Here is a 21468-nt window from a genome sequence, read left to right on the forward strand (position 1 = left end):
CTTAATGCGTTTTGCACGTGCATGATAAAAAACGGAATGTTTACAAACAACATCTCTTAGCACCCATCCGTTAAAAACACATCGCATCCGCACTTGCTTGCGGATTCAATGCGATTTTCACACAGCCCCATTCACTTCATTAGTGGGTGCTGAATGCTGATGTCTTCTCTGATCACCAAAATGAAATCGCAGAATCGCTCAGATGTGTCCCTTAGTTTTTCACGGTTTCTGCTTTGTTCTCCTTGGAGCGCAGACAAAGTTGGGTACAGGCTCATTGAAAGCTGAAGTTTGTGCGCGGCTCTTTGCGTTCCCTTTATTTTCATTATCGATGAGGGTTGCAGCACCCAACCCCCATTGATCAAAACTTGTCATGTGTCTCTATGATGCATCAAAGATTTTCACGAAATGATTGGTACACGTTAAGCTTTATTCGCATAGAACAAAAGGGTCAGATGTTGAACAGGGAGCGCCCCATGCACAGTAGATTGTCGGGCGGTCCTACCGAAAGCCTACTATTGTATTTGGACTCTTGGCACCAACCACTTCTGAAATCAGGTAGGTTCCCCTGGAGTACTGCGTGCGGTTGGGTTTTCTGCGTGGTTCTGATGATTTGTGATCTGTACTTATGTGCATGAAGTCCTTTAGCCTTATTGACCTCTCCATTATCCAGGCGTCTTCCGCTGAAGACATCTGAATCACTTATCATTGAGGAGGATTTGCCTTTGCTCTAGCTTTCCCCCAGATATCCCAATGACCGATTTTCTGTGTCCTTCTTTAGATATCCCTGAAGAGGAGGCGAAATATTGGACCACGAAGCTGGAGGAGATTAACACCTTGGGAGAGGCCGGAGAGGTGGGTGTATTTTTAGTTCCTCGTTCTGTGTAGGAGGAGAAGAAGCCAAGGTCAGAAGCTGAACGTGCTGCGTCTGCCAGTCATCCAGATCTCTGTATCCATGGAATCATCTGCTTCCAGTATCCGCAGGGCATCGCGTCGTGTACTGCAGCCTGGCCGGATCTTACAGTAATGAGAGGGATGCAAAGCTTACATGTCATTGACTTAAATATAAGAATGTGTCCTTCACTTATCCTGTTTTCAGTAGTTTTCTTAAAGAGGTCTTCTGTCTTGAAGCTTATGTCCGCCATTCTGCACATGCGCAAAAAAATCTACCAATAAGTTGAGTCACTTATCCAGTATTAATCCTTAGTCACTACTTGTATTATACTCTAGAGCTGCATTCACAATTCTGCAGGTTTTCCCAGTTTGTTCAGTGTCTGCTGGGGTGGACTGGGAACTTAAAGTGGCCCTGGAAATAAACCTAAAAGTTGCCCCCAAGTTGCAGGTGGGTCCAAAATGACAGAAGGTGAAACAACACAAGTAGATGGGGCCAATACATGTGGGCAGGGTCCGTTATACCATAGTGCAACATAGAATATCATCCCACAGTGCAACACAAAATACCTCCCCAGAAGCTGTCCCTCTGTGGTGGCCATCAATAGCTTCCACGTTCTGTCCTCCTCCTCCAAATATGTACCAGGGGACTTAGGAGATGAAATGTGGGCCAGAGTACCAAGCCAGCCCTACCTTCAGCATGCTGCCTGGACTTCCTCTTAGGGCTCATGGACACGGAAAGAAAATACGTTTGTGTGCATGAGCCCTTATAATGACCTCTCTAGTTCCCCTAATAGTATGTACCCGGCCAGTGGTACTGAGGAGGGCTCGGGTGGCCCTACAGGAATCGTCCCACAGGGAAAATTCCCTGTAGGGTCTAAGGCCAGTCTGCCCCTGAGTGCCTGTAAGGAACAGGTTCTGATGATTAGCATTTTGGGAATTGTAGTCTTAAATTGGCTCTTCCAGCTAACCTCTACTTGCCCTTTCTGTCTCCCCGCCGATTCCGCGCTCCTATCCGTTATCACGTAACTGTCCGACTTGCTGGGGGTTCTCCCTCTGATGTCGCGATCGGATGTGCTTCTAATTCTTCCAAAAACTCTGCTTCCTGTTAGTAATGGGAGACATTATTTACGCTAAGAACCCATCCCGATTGTACCCTGCTGGCACAAGTAATGCAAGAGAGGCCTCTGATTCATGTATAGAGCCCGGCAGTGGTGTGAGGAGAACGAGGTTTAAAGGGAATGTAGATGAGTAATGTCTCAATTTACAGACAGAAAGGAGAGCTGTTGAAGGCTAAAGGGGTACTGCGGTTAGGATAGGGGGTTAAAGAGGACCTTTCACCGATTCTTACCCTATGAACTAAGTATACATACATGTGGAGCGGAGCCCGGGGATCTCCCTGCACTTACTATTATCCCCGGGCGCCGCTCCGTTCTCCTGCTATGTCCTCCGGTATCTCCGTTCCCTAAGTTATGGTAGGCGGAGTCTGCCCTAGCGCTGGCCAATCGCATTGCAGAGCTCACAGCCTGGGAGAAAATAACCTCCCAGGCTGTGAGCTCTGCGCTGCGATTGGCCAGCGCTAGGGCAGACTCCGCCTACCATAACTTAGGGACTGGTATCTCCGCCTACTATAACTTAGTGAGCGGAGATACCGGAGGACATAGCAGGAGAACGAAGCGGCGCCCGGGGATAATAGTAAGTGCAGTGAGATCCCCGGGCGCCGCTCTACATATCTGTATAGTTAGTTCATAGGGTAAGAATCGGTGAAAGGTCCTCTTTAACTTCTAGATCGGTAGGGATCCTCTGTGACCATGAGAATGGAGGCTCTGCGTTTCCCGTTTGAATGGAGCAATGGTCAAGTGTGCATACTTTCCCTCCATTCAAAGTCCATGGGACTACCTGTGATAACTGAGCGCTGTACGCGGCCCTGTCTGGCAGTCCTATAGAGATGAGTGGGGTGGTCGTTCGCATGGTCAACCTGCTGCGGGGGTCCCAGTTCTTGTGATTTGGTGATGATCACTGTCCAGTGCATAGAGGATAAACTGTTCTAATCGGAGTACCCCTTTAAGAGTTAGGTTTATAGATCAAGCTATAACGATGTCACTGTACCCCTCCGCCATCTTGAATACTACTTTGTAGAAGGGAGTAAACGGTGTTGCCACTTACCCCTGCCCTTTATTTTGCATTAGAGCGGGGTCACGTGAGCTGACAGGTCTCCTTATTGTTGTGACTTGAGAGCTTTCAAAACCTAAAATCTTCCAAGTAAAGCAGAATTTGTCTTTTCTTCTTACCCGGCAATTATCCTCCCACAGCTCGCAGCAGCGCTCATCACACACAGCAAATAACAGTAACTCGCCTCTCGCTGCGAAGGCAGCCGCTTGCTGGGCGCCTATGTGACACCACACATGTTGGATACCTCCTGTATACAGCACAATTACAGGGCACGTCACAGCAAACGTGCGGTTTTTACCCAGAAAACACTCCCTCTTCTGTCCTATTCCCCACAAAGGGTAATGGCGGGTGGGGGTTCATGGGTCTGTAAGTTCATCAGTGCAATTTGCTAGAAACCGACGACTCAAACAGACGTATGCATATTTATTATTCAGGAACAGCACCACTCCTGGTTTTTAGGCTGTTCCTGGTATTGCAGCTTAGCCCAGCACACAGCATGTGGACAACAGTGGCGCCTAGTGTGGAAGTAATGTAGTTGGCATCTGTCCAAGGTGTTTGGTCTGAAGGGGCCTTCCAAAATCAAACGTTAGGCTAAGATCACAATGTCGCTCCATTAAATGTCAACTGAATGTGGCCGTCGTGATTTGCAAGTTAATGCAACGCGTCGACTATCGGGTGCGATTTTAGCAATTCGATGTAAGTATCTTAAAAGGCATCTGTCAGCAGCTTTGTCCCTATGACACTGGCTGACCTGTTACATGTGCACTTAGCAGCTGAAGACATCTGTGTTGATCCCATGTTCATAAATGTCGGCATTGCTGAGAAAATGAAGTTGTAATATATGCAAATGAGCCTCTAGGAGCAACGGGGGCGTTTCTGTTGCACCTCGAGGCTCCGCCATCTGTGCAACTACTGCACCCTCTCTACTCCTGGAGAAGTCAGGACCAGAAGTGATCACATTTCCACTGCCTGGCCCTGTCAATCAAAGTACAGAGGGTGCGGCAGTTGCAGAGATAGCAGACCCTCTAGGTGCAACAGAAACGCCCCTGTTGCCCTTAGAGGCTCATTTGCATATATTACAACTTCATGTTTCTCAGCAATGCAGACACATATGAACATGGGACCAACACGGATGTCTTCAGCTGCCAAGTGCACATGTAACAGGTCAGCCAGTGTCATAGGTACAAATCTGCTGACAGATGCCCTTTAATGTCGCATGGTCATAGCCGCCATGCCGCCCTAGTCTAATACTGGTATGGACCATAGCTCCTGTTCAGTTATATGTTCACGGCCCAATGTGATATTTTTCCAGAATCGCCCCCCAATATTTCCATGCATTGTCCTGCTGTGGTGGTAACAAACCCACCATGCACCCCTGGCTAGAAGAGTGGAAAGTCCCCCCCCTCCCCCCTCTGTATTTGACAGAAGGTAGATGGGAGGGGATTCATTCATTTCTTTCCTTATATATGTCTATATAACTGTATTACATGCATGTATTATAACAGATATTATACGGCGTTCATATGTCTCTTTTCTAGTATTCCTACACAGAAGATGTGCAGAATAAACCGCTGCCCATGGCCGTCTCTCAGTGCTGTAAGTTTTTACGCTTCTTCTGTAACTTCTCTTCCAGTGTAATGAATGCATATGGTTGATAAATGCTTGTGTCCCCCCCCATATTAGAATATTAGGGGGGTCTTGATCACAGATGTGTACAACTACCTGCCCGTGTCTGTATGAAACTGCTAGCGCATGTGAATAAAACTGCAAAAAATTGCATACGTGGTTTTATGCAATTTTGGTTGTGCAATATCATGTAGTTTCTGCCGCACATCGGCCTTAAAGGGGTATTCCCATCTGGACATTTATGGCATATCGATAGGCTACGCCATAAATGTCTGATTGGTGTGGGCCATGAAAGGCATCCCAATGTGAATGGAGAACACGTGACGCATATGAGGCCGCCCCTCCATTCACCACTAAGTTTCTTAGCGTTGATTGGAAAAAGCTACCCATGCACAGCTTGCACTCCGTTCAGGGCGTGGTCCCCTGAGGTGGGTCCTGCACCAATCGGACATTTAATGCATATCCTGTTGATATATCATGAATATCCAGCTGGAGCAACCCCTTTAAGCTGGCCATATAAATCAGATTAATATTGGCCAAATATGTCTGGCTGAATAACATGAATGGGGTTTTCTACTTTTGCCCCTGATGGCAGATTTCAAGGGTAAGATGGGTCGAACTGTTGGGTTCATTATACCTGAGCCTTTTGTTTTCAGGGTTAGGCTACATTCACACGACCGTATGTGTTTTGCGGTCCGCAAATTGCGGATCCGCAAAACACTGATACCGGCCGTGTGAATGTAGAAATGCCTATTCTTGTCCGCAATTGCAGACAAGAATAGGACATGCTCTATCTTTTTTGCGGGGCTGCGGAACGGATCTACGGATGCATCTTTTTCGGCCCCATTGAAATGAATGGGTCCGCACCCGTTCCGCAAAATTGCGGAACGGATGCGGAGCCAAAAATACGGTCGTGTGAATGCACCCTTAAGACTGTCAGCAACTTACGCCACTCCCCCCCCCAGAACACATGCATGCTTGACCAAGCTGAGCATGCGTGTTTATTGGGTGAGGTTGTGGGATCTCGAGGAATCTGTCAGCCAAACGACTTCATTGCAAACAGCTATCCATGATGTATGGCCGGATTTACTGACGTGGTTTGTAACGGCCAGGTTAGCCTAAAGTATCAGACAGTTTACCCCTCCTCCGCCATGGCAGCCATCAGCACTGTAGAGGTTAAAGTCTTGTGATTTTTTTATTTTATTTTTCCTTTTATTCCATAATTTCATGAATAGCTCAGGATCTGAAGCCTTCCTTGTTCCTCTGTACAAATCCACATAAACTGTAAACCTTCTCAGCAAAAGATAGAAAATAAAAATGGAAAAACGTCCCCCCCTTCCCCTGCAGATATTACCTTGGCGTCTGCAGTGATAAACAAGCGGCGGGTAAGCTCTGCCGCCCGTATTACACGCCGCACACGATCCTGTAGGTTTTGTGTGCCGCAGAATAAAAATCCCGCTTTGAATAAAATTTTTCAATTATATTTATTTCACCAATTAATAAGAGGCCGGCTCCGGGGGCAATGGCTGGCCCCCTCCGCTCAACTGTCTCCGTTTATTCTGCATAATTGAATAAGTTCTTTAAAAGGAGCAAAAATGACTTCTGTGTCGGGGAAGACGCCAGATGATGGGACCAAGCTGCCGACTATTAACCATTTCATTCAGAATTGCAGATCTGTGGGTTTCTAGTAGACTTTGTGTTTGAAATCTGCACCATTTTTAATCTCTCAGTGGATGGAAACGTTCTGAGGGTCTGTTACTATGTATGCAGTCTGTCCCCGTACAGTTCCTTTGTGTGTCGGCTGCACTCCCTGTTTACACAGGCCAGTACCTATCATCTGGATAGGTGATCAGTGGGGGTCCAACAGCCAGGACCCCCGCCGATCAGCTGTTTGAGAAGGCACTGATGCTCCTGTAAGTGCCGCAGCCTTCTCTCAGCTTACCAAGCTCAGCCCCGTACATTATATAGCGGTTGTGCTTGGTATTAGGCCATGTGACTGATGTACGTGAGGTCACTGGCCTAGAAATGCTGTGAGAAGGCGAGTGCCTTCTCAAACAGCTGATCGGAGGGGGTCCTGGGTGCGTCGGACCCCCACCTATCAGATACTGATCCAGAAGTTAGGTCATCAGTCAAAAAGTCTTGGAAAACCCCTTTAACGAAGCCACGACAACCAGTGACAGCATGTTTTTGTGGTAAAATCGTGTGGCCATTAGCTGTCGCAGGTGGGCATGACTTGGCCACTTGTGACTAGCTGCTCTGTTTGGCTGGACTAGAAATCCTCAGGGTACGTCCACAGGGGACATCATTTGCTGCATGTTTTCCATGGATTTCGCCCTATGCATCTCCAAGGGTGAAATCTGCAGCATAGATTGACATCATTTAAAATTTGCTCCGCAGGCCGATTTTATCAGCAGCGTGTGGATAAGATTTGCTAAAATCTCAGCCACTTTTATGGTACTGTAATATTGAATATTCACTGCATGCAAATGCAAAATGACCAGTCCACAGCGCATCCATCTCGTGTTGACGTACTGTTAGTGGGGCCTCAGATGCAATGTTTCTCCTGCACTTTGCTGGGGCCGCTTTATTAAGTCCATATGGAAATAGAAGACGTTCTAATAACAGTGCATTTTTATGGCTGTTTTTTTTTTAAAGAGAACCTTTCACCGCTCCTGACATGTCTGTTTTAAGAACCTTTCACCGCTCCTGACATGTCTGTTTTAAGAACCTTTCACCCCTCCTGACATGTCTGTTTTAATAGCTACATGCATTTTCCATGTAATAACAATTCTGGAGCATCTATTCTTATGTCTCTATGTTATACCATTCCTTTATTATTTCTATTTGAAGTTATGAATGAATTGCTAGCAGTCTGCAGTAAGGGTACAGAGGGGAGGTAACCAGTTGGGGGCGTGTACCTGCACAGACTCACTCTATCCAATCATTACTGCTATTTTCAGTCTGTGCAGGTACACACCCCCAACTGGTTACCTCCCCTCTGTACCCTTACTGCAGACTGCTAGCAATTCATACATAACTTCTAGCAGAAATAATAAAGGAATGACACAACATAGAGACATAAGAATAGATGCTCCAGAAATGTTATTACATGGGAAATGCATGTAGCTATTACAACAGGCATGTTAGGAGGGGTGACAGGTCCTCTTTAAGGTCTGTGGCACAACTAGCTCTCAGCATTTATTTATTTTTTAAAGCATTTTCTCTTCTGATACATAACTAGAAAAAAAAAACCACTTCAAATATATGAATAAAAATAAGCCAAAGTAACACCATCCAAAATAACTGTCAAGGAAGCCTTGGGGTATGTTCACGCGTCGGCATAAATGTCGACGTTTATTTCAGCTGCGGAAATCCGAGGCTGATCCTCTGGTGTTGGCACGGAGGTTGTACTGTTGGGTTGCAGCAGAGCACGAGGCTTAGCCCCCCTGTCATTGAATAGAGCTAATCCTCGGCGTTTCCATGCGAATACGGCAAAATAAATAACATGCTTTCTTTTTCTACGGCTAATTTTTATTTTTTTATTTCCGGTTACTGTGGCAAAAATCTAGCTGGATTTTTCTTGCAGCATGTAAGCAGGGTTGTGGAGACCTGTTCACGTGCATTGGATACGGCTTATCTGCACGTCAAATCCGACATGTCTGAATTCTCCAATGCGTGTAAGCACGAATGCTCCCATTCACTGCCATACGCAGGGTTCAAATGAAATACGATGTACATGCCTATCATGTAGAAAGAGAATCGAATAAAATTTCGGAAATTGTCCCTTCCGCTTTATTAGCATGAGCAGTCCTGAGAGTAACAACTTATTGGGGATTTCAGTGGCGCCAGTAATCGCTCAATTGGGCTCAGGGTTGCCAACCGTAATTTTTTTTATTTTTTTTTTAACAACGTAGCTCAAAATCATGGACACCCAATATTTTTACGGACAAATTGGAAAACCATAATGAATGATAAAGATTCTAAGTCCTTCATGTCGATATCTCAATATACTGATAACTCATTACTAGTAGTTACTGTGAGCTGTGAAATGATGATGATTACCAAAATAATATACTCAAGAACCACCAGTCTCCAAAAAATCACTGACACAAGAAAAAAAGTTGCCTATTTTTACGGACTGTCCATACATTTCTCGACGGTTGGCAACCCTGATCAGGATATTGATTTGGGGTTAGATCTGCAGCCCCTATATATATATGGATGCTGTCATAGCCTATGGAAGCCTGTAGAGGGCGCACTTCTGTGATAGAATCATTGAGTCGATACAACATATTATTTTTTCTTTACCTTGACCACAAATTATCGGACCCTTCCCTCTGAATCTATATATAATCTGTGACGTCGCCATACTCCCACGTCTCCAGCAGATACTCGAGGTGAATCACACGTTCGAGCCGCTCATCAGACAAATCCTAAAATCATGTAATGTTACTTTCCGAGAAGGGAAGACTCTGCTGACTCCACTAATTCTCCATTTAATGCGTTCCTATAAGACCTCTTTTGATTTCCGTGACCTGACAGGGGCTGCGGCTGTTTAATCGGCTGATTAAAGCAGAAATCTGACGAGCCCCGGGGATGGGCCGCTCACTGCTCTCTGGGGGGGGAAAGAAAGGACGAGGGCTTCCAACCAATGTATTTTGTGACACGCGAGAGAACCCTGTTCTCCGCCACTTTGTAATTAGGAGAGAGATCTTTATAATTGAGGAGGCAGATGGCAGCTTCGTCGGGTGACAACACCATATTATTACCAGGGCCGGCATCCTGTTGTCATGGAGAAAATGAACTAGTGCAAGGCTATTTATTACACGTTCTGATCCAGCCCAGGAAGCGGATGATAGGAAGGGGTTAATTACGATAGAACGAGGTGACACGTACAATTTTTTTTTTTATTTATTTTTTTTTAGATGGCTTTGACATGACGAGGGAGCAGATGCAAATGAAAGAGAAAAAAGTAGAATAAAAAAAAAAAAATGTTTACATTAATTTTTTTTGCATATGCTTTAATAATAGAATTGGCATAATCCTGGAGCATTTCACATATGGGCCATTTATTTTCTGCTTGACATACATCGCCTCGGTAATGTGTCAGAAGCAGCAAGCGTGGTCCTGTTAGACATCGTGGATATATGCCGGCTGGGATTTCTATGTGATGCCTGGATAGATGGAAAATCATGGGAGCAGATCCTTGATTTCTTCTGAAGGGATCCGCTTTTGAGACGCCTATTTTCAGTCTCTGTCCCAGTTTGGCTATTGGCATGGTTGGGAATAGGAGTTAAGTTATAAAAAATTGGAGAAACACATTAAAGTAGATTTTCAGGCCCCTCCCCTTTATAGAGGCTCCTCCCCTCAGTCTTTGTGCAGCAATCGCCTAATCTATTCTTTTTTTGTTTTCACCTTGGTGGTTTAGTTGCTTGTAGTTTATAATGGCCATGTCCACCTTTCTCCTGAGCTTGGGCGCTTCATGGAAAAGCCTGAACATGGAAAAGTCTGAACAAGCAGTGCTGCAGTGTAAAGCACAAGTATAGGCATTAGTCTTTACCAGTGAATGGGAAGTGAGGTCATGAAGAGCAATCTTCTTCCCCTCCACCTCACTGGTGGACTGGTTGCTTGTAGTTTATAATAATGTCACCTTTGCTTTTGTAGCAGCCATGTCCTGGCACCACAGAAATGACAAATCTGCTAAACATCAGGTTACGCCCCCAAAAATACGCAAATTTTACTTAACTGTAGAAAATTAAAAATCTGTGGTCACAGACCTAGAACTACTTATCAGTGATCCCATTTTATTAAAAAATGAAAATCAATCATTTTTCTGCCCTCCTTTTCTAATCAAACCCCAGCCCACGAGATGATTAGACAACAAATATATTAAAAAGTTAGAAAGTTGCAGAACCTTTTATTATACAGTATAATTCAGATAATCCGGCCACTCTGGGACCACCATATCCAAAGCATTGTAAGTAAAAAAAAAAATATATATATATATATATACAGTATATATGGAAAAACAGGCAGCACCAACAAAACCAGCAATAGCAACAGGTGCAAAGCCCAATGGGAATAAGCAATTACCTAAAATATAAAATAATAATGTTTTATTCTCCCATGTGGTCCAGCAACGTTTCAGCTCGACGATAGAGCCTTTCTCAAGCAAAGTGCTCAGTATATATATCAGAGACAATCCAATACAGGATTATTCATTATTATTACAAAATTAACCAACATACACTAAAATAAACCAAATGATCGATGTGAATACATATTTAGTGAAATAAAATCAGTGAACATGATTAAACAAGCTTAATTACAAATCCTCCTACTAGAAATAAAATAACCAGTATTATAAAAAAACAATATTTCACATAATGCGTTTTGGGTAGGACCGCGCTATTACAAGATTACCGGACACCTTCTTTATATCACAGCAGATATGGACATAGAAGACGCTCAATCTCCAATAGGCTTCCCTCCTCCAACACCGCCTATGGGAAACCAAAAAGGTCGCACTGATAGAGAAGTACTGACTTCTCCGCTTCACATAAAAAAGAACATTTATTATACTCAAACTTGTGTGCAGCATGTCAGACATAGTAGAAAAAAGTCATTTCATAGCCCGACCCGGGTTTCGCTTTCACGCTTCGTCAGGGGCGAATCCTTTTTTTCTAATGTTTTAGATTGGTTTTAGATTTTTAATTTTTTTTAATTCTATTTCCTGTACATTATTATGGGGCCATTTTGTCTGAGCTGTTCTTAACAGCATTTAGAGATATGCTTTTCAGCAGCCATAGACACTACAATGGACAGAAGGGGACTCATTGACCTCTATGGAAGAGCTTTCTAGGCCTGCTCTGTGACCTGTGCAGAGGAGTAGATGAGCTGTGATATCCCTTTTTGGGAATGGTTGATCCGCTGTTATTTGTATATAAAGGGGCACATTTATTAACACCAGCGTTTTAGACGCCGGTCTTAATAAGCCCTTTACCTGGCGGTGGACGCACCAAAGTTATGAAGAGACGCCGGCCTCTACATAACTTCGACAGATCCTCTGCTGCTTCTAAATGTAAGACAGATACCTAGTTGTCTTACATTTAGACCATTTTCTACACCTAAAACAGGCGTAGAAAATGGTAAATGAGACGGCCTACTGGCCTATCGCCTTCTCCGCTCACTTCTTTAGATCTGGCGTGATGGTGGAGAAGTCGCAGATTGCAGCACAAAGGACCTAATGTAGGCGTATTTCTGTTTCATAAATGACCTCATAAATGTCTTAGTATTCCTGTCTGTGAAGATAATGAGATGACTGCTGAAAAGTGATCTGGTGGAAGAAGTGGTACCTGTTATTAGGTGTAATGGCCAGTGCGAAACCTGCAGGATTTAATTATAGGTGCTGATGTACTGTAGATAATTATAAGTGGCATCACCAAAAGTTCTTTAAAAAAAATGATTTATATGGCATAAAATTCTGATTTAAACAATAGGTCATTTTCTGATGACACATTCCCTGTTAAGGCTGATGTTTTAGGGGTCAATCTTAATATGAAGTATGGTGAAGTGCAGGCCTCCTAATAAATGTTAGCCCATCTAGTGGCCATCTTTTTTGAGATGTACTGTATGGAGCAAAACGTACACACGGACAGCAGCTAGATGTGCTCAGAGTGACTCCATAAGGTCCTGGTAGGTGGTCACAGGTATCTGGAGCCATGCTGACTGCAGTACACCCACAGCTGCTGGAGGGGGCGTGGGGAAGGGTCCATAAAGCGAACACAGCGATCAAGGTGGTCCCACAGATGCTCAATTGTGTTCAAGTCTGGGGAATAAGAGGGCAGGGGTTGTACTTGAAAATCTTGGTCATTCCCTTCCAACCAATGTCAGATATTTCTAGCTGTGTGCTATGTCGCATTGTCCTGCTGGAAGATCCCGTCTGCCCCAGGGAATACAATCAGCATGTATGGGTGTACGTGATCTGCAAGGATGGATTCATACCCAAATCGGTTGAGTGGCTTCCACATGGATGAGTGGTCCCAGAGAATACCACAAAAACATTCCCCAGACCATAACGCTGCCCCCACCAGCTTGTGTTCTTCCACCAATGGTTGCAGGGTGTACGTTCTCTGTTTCTCACCTGACACGCCAACGTCCATCCGTTCATGAAACGGAAAACGTGATTCATCGGAGAAGACAACCCTTCACCAATCAGCGATACTGCTGCAAGTGAAGCTTTTTGCTACTGATGCATCTTCGTTGGCATAGGTGCAAAGACCATCTTTCTGCTTTGTTGCCCCATATGCAGTAGGGTTCACTGAACCGCTGTTTTAGACACACATCTGGTAGCCCCCTGGTTGGCGGTGAGCTGCTCCACTATACACTGCGTGCAGAATTATTAGGCAAATGAGTATTTTGACCACATCATCCTCTTTATGCATGTTGTCTTACTCCAAGCTGTATAGGCTCGAAAGCCTACTACCGATTAAGCATATTAGGTGATGTGCATCTCTGTAATGAGAAGGGGTGTGGTCTAATGACATCAACACCCTATATCAGGTGTGCATAATTATTAGGCAACTTCCTTTCCTTTGGAAAAATGGGTCAAAAGAAGGACTTGACAGGCTCAGAAAAGTCAAAAATAGTGAGATATCTTGCAGAGGGATGCAGCACTCTTAAAATTGCAAAGCTTCTGAACCGTGATCATCGAACAATCAAGCGTTTCATTCAAAATAGTCAACAGGGTCGCAAGAAGCGTGTGGAAAAACCAAGGCGCAAAATAACTGCCCATGAACTGAGAAAAGTCAAGCGTGCAGCTGCCAAGATGCCACTTGCCACCAGTTTGGCCATATTTCAGAGCTGCAACATCACTGGAGTGCCCAAAAGCACAAGGTGTGCAATACTCAGAGACATGGCCAAGGTAAGAAAGGCTGAAAGACGACCACCACTGAACAAGACACACAAGCTGAAACGTCAAGACTGGGCCAAGAAATATCTCAAGACTGATTTTTCTAAGGTTTTATGGACTGATGAAATGAGAGTGAGTCTTGATGGGCCAGATGGATGGGCCCGTGGCTGGATTGGTAAAGGGCAGAGAGCTCCAGTCCGACTCAGACGCCAGCAAGGTGGAGGTGGAGTACTGGTTTGGGCTGGTATCATCAAAGATGAGCTTGTGGGGCCTTTTCGGGTTGAGGATGGAGTCAAGCTCAACTCCCAGTCCTACTGCCAGTTTCTGGAAGACACCTTCTTCAAGCAGTGGTACAGGAAGAAGTCTGCATCCTTCAAGAAAAACATGATTTTCATGCAGGACAATGCTCCATCACACGCGTCCAAGTACTCCACAGCGTGGCTGGCAAGAAAGGGTATAAAAGAAGAAAATCTAATGACATGGCCTCCTTGTTCACCTGATCTGAACCCCATTGAGAACCTGTGGTCCATCATCAAATGTGAGATTTACAAGGAGGGAAAACAGTACACCTCTCTGAACAGTGTCTGGGAGGCTGTGGTTGCTGCTGCACGCAATGTTGATGGTGAACAGATCAAAACACTGACAGAATCCATGGATGGCAGGCTTTTGAGTGTCCTTGCAAAGAAAGGTGGCTATATTGGTCACTGATTTGTTTTTGTTTTGTTTTTGAATGTCAGAAATGTATATTTGTGAATGTTGAGATGTTATATTGGTTTCACTGGTAAAAATAAATAATTGAAATGGGTATATATTTGTTTTTTGTTAAGTTGCCTAATAATTATGCACAGTAATAGTCACCTGCACACACAGATATCCCCCTAAAATAGCTAAAACTAAAAACAAACTAAAAACTACTTCCAAAAATATTCAGCTTTGATATTAATGAGTTTTTTGGGTTCATTGAGAACATGGTTGTTGTTCAATAATAAAATTAATCCTCAAAAATACAACTTGCCTAATAATTCTGCACTCCCTGTATATATATATATACTGTATAGGAATGCTTTATCATGCTGAAAGCAATTTGCATGGTCATTCTAGGTGGCATTCCATATTGGGGGCAGATTATCCCATGAATGGTCAGATTTCCTTTAATTACCATGTGCCCTGGATTGGTTCTAGCCTTTCATTTATATCCGGAGCTATAGCTGTACAGTGACAACTGCCTGGATACATTGGCATCATGCGTTGCATCTCGTTGTGATTTCTATCTTAAACATGGAGCATCGGCCATCTTTGTGCATCTGTATTGGTCACTCCATTCATGAAGACTGCACCCATTTTCCAGTACAGCTTCTAGTGTGGTCTGATTTAGATCACCCTTGTTTTCTGAAAAGCTAACCTGTCCCCGGAAAGTGGACCAACTATTTTTGTTGGAAGAGAAGGTTAGCGAGTCCCCGTTTTTAATTGAAGCCTTTTATGATTCTCTTTAAAGGGGCTGCAAAAACATGGCTTGTTTCTTCCAGAAAACAGCGCCACACCTGTGCACAGGTTATAAGTGGCATTGCAGTTCAGGTCTATGGACTTCTAAGTAGCTGAACTGCAATATGAGATACGACCCTGAACCTGTGTGACGCTTTTCCTGGAAGAAAGCAGCCATGTCTTTGTAATCCTGGACAAGCCCTTGACTTGGCCGTATCATGTACTGCCGAGCTGGGTCCTTCCAGATGAAAAGAAGCTGCAAGTCTTCACAAGTCTCCCCAATCAGTGGGCTCACTCTGCACTAATAAAAGGGGGTAAGTTAAGTGTTGGATGGGCCATAAGAAGCTGTATCTCTTTATAAATTTGCCTTGGCAGCGTGCTTGTTTTCAGCTTTTCCATTAGTTGCTATAGGAACTGACTTAATTGTCTCAACATTTATTTTATAAGAATCCCCACTTAAATATTTCCTGCTAAAGTCTTTTTGAAGTCTGGCGGTGGCAGCGCTGCCAGGTGCAGATCCGCCACTGGTTATTTCCCTGTGCGATATATAAAGCTAATGAATATACGCTTTTGATGGCCGCCAGGAAAGCATTAATATCTGTGGTGCTCGTTTACTGGGTGTTCCAGTTTCCATGGTGATCAAGAAGTTATTCCCATAGGTATCAAGTATTTTTTGTTTCAGTCCAGCTTTACTTACTGCTGATGTTAGGTTTTACTTTAGGGTTGGCCTAGCCACAACCGTTATTCAGATCTATATTCTACAATTGTTTCCTTGTCCTAATGATGGAGGATAGAGTTCATATTCTCAGGTGCCCCCTGCTGGATATTAATTTGTTGCTAGGAGGAGTCACGGAAGGGATAGCAATCAGAGTACATATACAGTGCCTTGCAAAAGTATTCACCCACTTGACTTTTTTCGTATTTTGTTACATTACAGCCTTAAATTCAATGTTTTGTTAATCTGAATTTTATGTAATGGATCAGAACACAATAGTCTAAGTTGGTGAAGTGAAATGAAAAAAATATATAAATAAAACTATTGTTTAGAAATAGAAAACAGAAAATTGGCATGTGCGGATGTATTCACCCCCTTTTGTTAGGAAGCCCATAAAAAGCTCTGATGCAACAAATTACCTTCAGAAGTCACATAATTAGTGAAATGATGCCCATCTGTGTGCAATCTAAGTGTCACATGATCACTAACCAAACACTGCCATGAAGACCAAGGAACTCTCCAAACAAGTAAGGGACAATGTTGTTGAGAAGTACAAGTCAGGGTTAGGTTATAAAAAAATATCCACATCTTTGATGATCCCCAGGAGCACCATCAAATCTGTCATAACCAAATGGAAAGAACATGGCACAACAGCAAACCTGCCAAGAGACGGTCACCCACCAAAACTCACGGACCGGGCAAGGAGGGCATTAATCAGAGAGGCAGCACAGAGACCGAAGGTAACCCTGGAGGAGCTGCAGAGTTCCACAGCAGAGACTGGAGTATCTGTACATAGGACGACAATAAGCCGTACGCTCCATAGAGTTGGGCTTTATGGCAGAGTGGCCAGAAGAAAGCCATTACTTTCAGCTAAAAACAATAAGGCACGTCGTGAGTTTGCAAAAAGGCATGTGGGAGACTCCCAAAATGTATGGAGGAAGGTGTTCTGGTCTGATGAGAATAAAATTTAACTTTTCGGCCATCAAAGAAAATGCTATGTCTGGAGCAAACCGAACACATCACATCACCCAAAGAACACCATCCCCACAGTGAGACATGGTGGTGGCAGCATCATGCTGTGGGGACTGGGAAACTGGTTAGAGTTGAGGGAAAGATGGATGGTGCTAAATAAAGGAATATTCTTGAACAAAACCTGTCCCACTCTGTGCGTGATCTGAGGCTAGGACGGAGGTTCACCTTCCAGCAGGACAATGACCCCAAACACACGGCTAAAGCAACACTTGGGTGGTTTAAGGGGAAACATGTAAATGTGTTGGAATGGCCGAGTCACAGCCCATATCTCAATCCAATAGAAAATCTGTGGTCAGACTTAAGGATTGCTGTTCACAAGTGCAAACCATCCAACCTGAAGGAGCTGGAGCAGTTTTGAAAGGAGAAATGGGCAAAAATCCCAGTGGTAAGAAGTGGCGACTGCTCATAGAGACTGATCCAAAGCGACTTGGAGCTGTGATTGCCGCAAAAGGCGGCTCTACAAAGTATTGACTTTAGGGGGGTGAATAGTTATGCACATTGACTTTTTCTGTTATTTTGTCCTATTTGTTGTTTGCTTCACAATAAAAATTAATTAAAAAAATAAACATCAAAGTTGTGGACATGTTCTGTAAATTAAATGATGCAAATCCTCAAACAATCCATGTTAATTCCAGGTTGTGATGCACCAAAATATGAAAAAAGTCAAGGGGGGTTAATACTTTTGCAAGGCACTGTATCTCTCAACAGCGTTTGCCTCCTGAATCGGTAAACACAGCGCCATGTATTTTATACCAGCAATGACTACTGCAGTCATTCTCCGAATGGTCAATAATACAATGATTTTAAAACTATGCGCACCTTTGACATAGAAAAAGTTAGTTTATTTATGTAAGTTTACTTTTATAACTCTAGGTAAACACGAATTCCCTGATTTATCAAGATTGGCATATGCCAGCTTTGATAGGGACTGATTTGCCGGAGCAGGGATTTCATTTACCAGGCTGAGGCCTAGTCATAAATTAAATGCCTCCTACACCAGCTTGGGGCTGGTGTAGATTTCACCAAAAAGTTACTTGATTGTTCCTGGGTGGGGATTTCTATTTTGCTGCAGGATCCACATATGGAGACGATCCAAATTCTCCTCTTTGTATGTAATAAATAGTTTTGGATCCGCGCCACCATACAGTCAAGAGGCTGCGATACAGACAGACAATACGCAGAATCCCGCGGAATGCAGTAACACCGTGTCCTTCCTCTCCTCTTCACAGGTACCGATCTGGTATTTCTTAACCCACGGGAAGCTTCAGATCTTATATGGCCCCACCTTTGGAAGAAAATTAACATGGCATAGATCCACTAAAGACTTTTGACCAAAGCACTTAATATACTTGCAATATTTTTGCAACACAATGCCCGACCAGGGATTCGCTCCTCTTCATCTGGGGCGTCCTGATTAAGCAGAGCGAAACCCAGGTCGGGCATGCTGTTGGATTTTATGCGCAAATGAACAAGAATATTGCAAAGTCTTTAGTGGATCTATGCCATGTTAATTTTCTTCCAAAACTGGGGCATAGAAGATCTGAAGCTGCCTGTGGGTTAAGAAATACCGGATCGTTAGCTGTGAAGAGGAGTTTGGCGTTCTATCTATAATACTGCCTTCTATGTACAAGAATATAACTGCTATAATACTGCCTCCTGTGTACAAGGATAGGCATCTGCACAGTTAGGTTTGTATATGCTTGGTGAAAGTTACAGAACCCCATTGTTGTGTGTCTTATATGCATTATTGGATTTTGTCAGAAATTTTAGTCCATAATGAAGTTTTTTGAACAACTGATTGTTGAATGTTTGAAGACTGAAATGAAAAGCCGCCATAAACATTAAAGGGGATCTGTCACCAGCAAGCTCCCGATCAGTTTGCACAGACACATAGTTGTTTACCTGATTAAAAATCTCCGCTCCTTTCTGTGGCTAACCCCTCTCGTACTGGTTTGCCACCGCCTGGCCCCGTCAATCAAAGCAGCAAGGGCTCGGCTGTCCACAGACTTGGGTGCAACAAGAGCTATGGTGACGCCCTTATTGCACCAAAGATCTAAGTTGCATATTAAAAAAGTTTTTCAACTCTGGAACGGAGCCTCAGATCAGGTGAACCACAGGTATGTGTCTATGCAAACAGCTGGCTAGGGAGGTCGCTGGGGACAGATTCCCTTGAATGCTGCAGCAACTACACCTTGAATGTTTTCTCCATACACTCAATGGTCCCTGCAGAAGCGTGTTCATTGAGGTGTCATCGCTGCCTAGACACGGAGCATGTCCCTGTAACCAGATGTCTTTATATTGATCTTGATGCATTTTTATATTTCTCTTCCTCATTGCTGTCCATTTGCTTGTGGCTATACTTTTCTCTCTCTGCCTTCCCATAAGTTAGCAGGTATCCGTGTCCACCTGTCATCACCCACCACGCTGACCACTCATCACAGTACAATACTCTTCTTGCCTCATTTATGCTGAAATTCTCTTTTTCCCCCTTCCTTGCCGCAACTTCCAGGCAGCTGGAAATATTTCGGATGGGGAGAAAGCCAGAGTATGTAACCCTTTCTTGCTGGACCTGTCTCGGCATGCTTCATAAAGTGATATGCAGTGTGGATATTCATGCATACGGGGTCACTGTGTCGCCCCCATCAATCCCACAGAGCCTCGTTCTGTTATTTTCAGGGTTACACTCTATTACGTTATACTATGCTCCACTTTTGAACATCTTTGCATAGTTTTAATTCACACGTGGTTTAGGACGGGTTCTCACCAAGGTTTACATTTTGATGAATCTGGTTAATACTAACATGAGCTTGTGGGGTGACTTATGGCAAGTTGCTTTACCCAGTTCCCAGTTCTCTAGTAGAATGGGGTCATTTCAGCTTTGAGCTTCACAGATGGGTCACGTCTAGTTGCTAACAGCAGGTTTCCCTGGGCAAATCATGAAGCTCCTGGGCCTCAGTCCAAAATCTGCAAGAGGGTCCCCCAGCTGCCACGTGCCATTTTATAATAGTGTATTCTGTGGTGACAGAAGGGGCTTCTGGACCCTTCAGGCTCCAGAGTCTTGATGTGACTGCTGCCACTGCATTCCCTACAACTACACTTTTGAGTCTCTGATCTTCAACTCCAGACAATACAGAGGGCTGAGAATGGGGGAAAGTGCACCAACAACCACCGCTTCCTTTATGTCCTACCACGTCATAGTTAGAGAACCAGAGTGGCCACCTGGAAACCTTGATACCCTTTCTAAGTGACACCAGCCTAAAAGCTTGCTTGAGATCCCACAATGCACTGTTTTTTTTATTTTTTATTTAATGTTTTTCCTTGGTTGATTTGGTGGTAAGTATCACATTTAGTAAGTGGCTCAGTCAGGATCTGGTCCCTTTTGGCCGATGGAACATTTATCAGCCTCATCCCTAGTGTTCTAGTAGCAGTGTGATTAAAGGGGTATTTCTGCTTGGATATTTATGGCATATACACACCTGTGTGGAAAATGGGGACCCCTTACCTGCATGGTGAGATTGCACCACCCACACATCCGGGAATAGAATGAATAGAGAGGTGGGCAGGCATGTGGATGTCTCTCTCCATTCTCTTCTACTGGAGATATGGAAACAACCATGCATGCAACCACCTCTCCATATATTCTCCACCTGAATGTCAGGGCTGAAGGTTGAAGCAACCGTTGTTCTCCGCTGAGGTGTATGTCCTAGAGGTGGCGCCCACATCTTAGACCTTTATGGTGTTGATATGCCAATATCTATGGAGGAGTCAATAAGGATAACCGTTTGGTTGACTGATACCAGATGAAGAACGGTTCAGTACGAAGTCAAGATCAGTGGGGCAATCAGGAAAAAACACAAACATTTGTGAACCCAGCCATGTTTATTTTGTTTCCCCTCCCTTTTTCCAATTCCAGACTTTTTAGTAACCTCTCCATCAGTCTTTGCCTCTCGGTTTGTGACTGTCCTGTGGTAATAATGTCCCATATGCATGAATATCCTACTGTTCACAGGGCCAAGCATGCAGCAGTTTCCAAGTAGCCATACAGTACTCTAGTCTGTGTGCTAGATCTTATTCTGCCCATTTTATACGTTTCTGTTCTGTGCAGTTATTTTGCCATCCCTTTCACTGCTGGATTGCCACCTTTTTGTATTATTTGTATTATTTGATTCATGTTGCATTCTGTGTGTACTGTGGCCGAGTTTATTTTCAATTCTGTATGTGCTGCTTTTGTACGATCTCTTCTCCTGACCTTGAGCTGCTTCCATGCCATTATATAAGTAGAGATGCGCTCAATGTGGTAACAGCAGGTGGACTCCACCAAATAATAAAAAAAAAAAATTAACAACCCTTTTTTCTATTCATTGCTTCTTCAAAAGGTCTTATGAAATGATCCTATTGTAGAAACATCCTGAAATTGATTCTCGTAGCTTGGAAAGTAGTCAGAGCTTGTGATTTTCATATCACAGTCATATAGTCAATTATGATTAGTCGATGGGTCCAGACCTTGTGAAGAAGCTTTTTATATTCCCGGGACAAACACATCTCTCATGTCTTGCAGAATATGGATACGATTCTTTTGGGTCTCTAAGTGAGAAGTGCTCTTCATTATTCCCTCAAGAAATTATAGGTTGTAACCCTATGG

General features: G+C 43.9%; 1 protein-coding gene across 3 annotated transcripts in view; it reads left to right on the top strand.

Annotated features, from left to right (window-relative positions):
• UNC13B (unc-13 homolog B) overlaps positions 1-21468 on the top strand; it is a 369265-nt gene that overhangs the window by 126617 nt on the left and 221180 nt on the right. For all 3 annotated transcript variants that reach the window (XM_040421204.1, XM_040421203.1, XM_040421202.1), the window contains exons 7-8: positions 779-852; positions 4599-4656. In XM_040421204.1, coding sequence (XP_040277138.1) covers positions 779-852; positions 4599-4656 — 132 coding nt within the window. The remainder of the gene's footprint in view (positions 1-778; positions 853-4598; positions 4657-21468) is intronic.

This window comes from Bufo bufo, chromosome 2, assembly GCF_905171765.1.
Source record: "Bufo bufo chromosome 2, aBufBuf1.1, whole genome shotgun sequence".
Taxonomy (NCBI): domain Eukaryota; kingdom Metazoa; phylum Chordata; class Amphibia; order Anura; family Bufonidae; genus Bufo; species Bufo bufo.